Below are 2,430 nucleotides of genomic sequence, written 5' to 3'. Positions count from 1 at the left end.
AGAGTACAGAGTAGTTATACAGTATGTAACTGGTCATTATAGCAGAACAGTCATCACATTTTATGCTGTGAAAAACTGTTGAAGAAAAGCCTGTTGAAATGGTGAATAAGGCACATTTACAGTAAAATGAAAATGCTGGTGACTGCAGCAGCCAGTAAATGTTTTTTGAAGTGCACAGGTACAGCATATGGACATCAACACATTCACACACACACACACACACACACACACACACACACACACACACACACACACACACACACAGACACACACAGACACAGACACAGACACTCACATAAACACACACAAACTTCAGCCTCAACTGCCAAGACATGGGTGAAAGCTTGGAGTTGGTCCGTTGCCACTGGCAGTGACTAAATGGGAGAGAAGTGAAAGTGGATACAACATGACATTTACCATAAGCATATGGGGACAAGGGGCCAAGACGTGTACCTCAACGCCCCCTCAGACACGCACACACACACACGCAAACACACACACACACACACACACACACACACACACACACACACACACACACACACACACACACACACACACACACACACACACACAGACACACACACACACACACACACACACACACACACACACACCACCACCACCAGCATCACCGCTGCCACCACCGCCACTGCTGCCTCCATCTCCACACCTGTAAACAAGCTCCCCATTCAGTCTGTAACTGAATCTGTGTGAGTGGGCCAAAATCCCCCCCCCCCCCCCCCCCCAAAAAAAAAAAAAAAAAAACCCTCCAATGTTGGGACCTGACTCAGCCTATAAATAAGAGAGTGTTTCGGGGATATGGTGAGAACGGGTCCCCACAGGCAGTGCCCACTCAGACGATTTCTTTTTATATGTCTAGACAATTTTTGCCTTTTAACTCTTTGGGAATTTTTTTTTCCTTTTTTTTCTTCAAAATCAAAAAGGATAGTGTAAGTGCATTTTAAGGTTGCATTTTGAGTGTATAGTTTCAAGAACAGGGAACAAGCTGACAGAGCCAAAAAAGAGAAGAGAGAAAGCTGGAGAAAGTGGCAAAAGAGAGAGAGAGAGTAAGAGAGAGAGAAAGAGAGCCCAAGGAGATACCTCATGAGGACGCTGTCCTGTCTGTCTCTGGCCCTGAGGGACATGTGGACTCTGTCCTTCCTTCGGGACATCTTGCGTGAGTTCTTGGGTACGGCTTTCTTTCTGCTCATAGCCCTCTCATCCACCATCGTTTGGCCTGCCGTCATCACACCAAACTCCATCTCCCACAATGCTGAGCTTTCCACCTCTTCCTCCCCCTCTGACCTGAACCCTCTTCAGGCGTCTCCAGCCTGCCGCACGGACCCTCTGATGGTGGCGCTGGTGTTTGGCGCCGCCCTGCTGGTGGTGTGTGTGTGCATGGGGGATGTGCAGCTGAACCCAGCCATCACTCTGGCCCTAGTGTTGGGGCTGAGGCTGAACCCCTGGCGGGCGGCGATGTTTGTGGGTGCCCAGCTCCTGGGGGCCCTGGTTGCGTCTGCCACCCTCATGGGTATGGTGCCCGCCTCTCTGCGAGGGCACATGGGCCTGAATGAGGTGAGTAAACAGCTCCGAGGCTAAATCTGGGCTGGGATCTTTCCACTGCGTCGTCTGAGTGTTTGCCTTCATGGTGTTCCATTATTTGTCCATTATTGGTTTTACCTGTTGACTGCTTGGCTGGCTGCTAATGCGGGAGAATGAGTGGAAATGGGTTTGTCTGTATTCTGAGTCTTGACCTGTGGTTTCTCTGTATCCATTTCCACAATCTGCGCATTCGGTTGAGTGTTCTTGGAGGCTCATTGTCAAGGTTCAGAAAAAAGGCTGTTTTTGTTCCTCGCCCCATAAACTGTCTTCATTAACATTCTAATTTTGCAACCAAAACACAGCAAATTAGGGTTCTTGGAAGTAAAGTTGATAACAACAAGGGATTTAGAGAATGAGAAACCTTCATCTCACACCCCCTTGTCCTGTCACTCTCTTTCTCAGGTAGCACCAGGGGTCCTCTTGTACCAGGCTGTCTCCGTGGAGACAGCTGTCACATTCCAGCTGGTGCTCTGTGTTCTAGCAGTGTCCCGCCCCTCCTCCACCGCCAGCCAATCCCTGGGGCCCCTTGTCCTTGGCATCTCTGTTATGCTTGGACATCTTACTGCGGTACGCTTCAGCTTTCTCCTCACTGATCTTGGAGTGAAATATCAGCCTGATTTAAGATGAATGAATTTGACGTGTTTGCCATGCACAGAATACATTTTATTTGACCGACTTATTCTTCAAACTGTCTGGGACAAACAGCTGCGGCAATGAACCCCAAGTAGTTTTCACTTTAGTTACCAGCAAAACTTACACAAAAACTACAAACTGAGAAAAACATTTAGTTCAAGCAGCCTAGAGGCTGCAGGTTTATCAGTAAAG

The 2,430-nt window shown here is 48.4% G+C and overlaps 1 protein-coding gene across 1 annotated transcript in view; it reads left to right on the top strand.

Annotated features, from left to right (window-relative positions):
• The first annotated feature begins 1,107 nt into the window (after positions 1 to 1,107).
• Positions 1,108 to 2,430, top strand: part of LOC134075818 (lens fiber major intrinsic protein) — a 2,033-nt gene continuing 710 nt past the window's right edge. The window contains exons 1-2 of the mRNA XM_062530877.1: positions 1,108 to 1,578; positions 2,008 to 2,172. Of these exons, the coding sequence (XP_062386861.1) occupies positions 1,108 to 1,578; positions 2,008 to 2,172 (636 nt within the window). The remainder of the gene's footprint in view (positions 1,579 to 2,007; positions 2,173 to 2,430) is intronic.

The sequence above is a fragment of the Sardina pilchardus genome, chromosome 3, assembly GCF_963854185.1.
Source record: "Sardina pilchardus chromosome 3, fSarPil1.1, whole genome shotgun sequence".
Lineage (NCBI taxonomy): Eukaryota > Metazoa > Chordata > Actinopteri > Clupeiformes > Clupeidae > Sardina > Sardina pilchardus.
The sequence above is the reverse complement of the archived record's forward strand: the minus strand, read 5'-3'. Positions and strand labels throughout refer to the sequence as shown.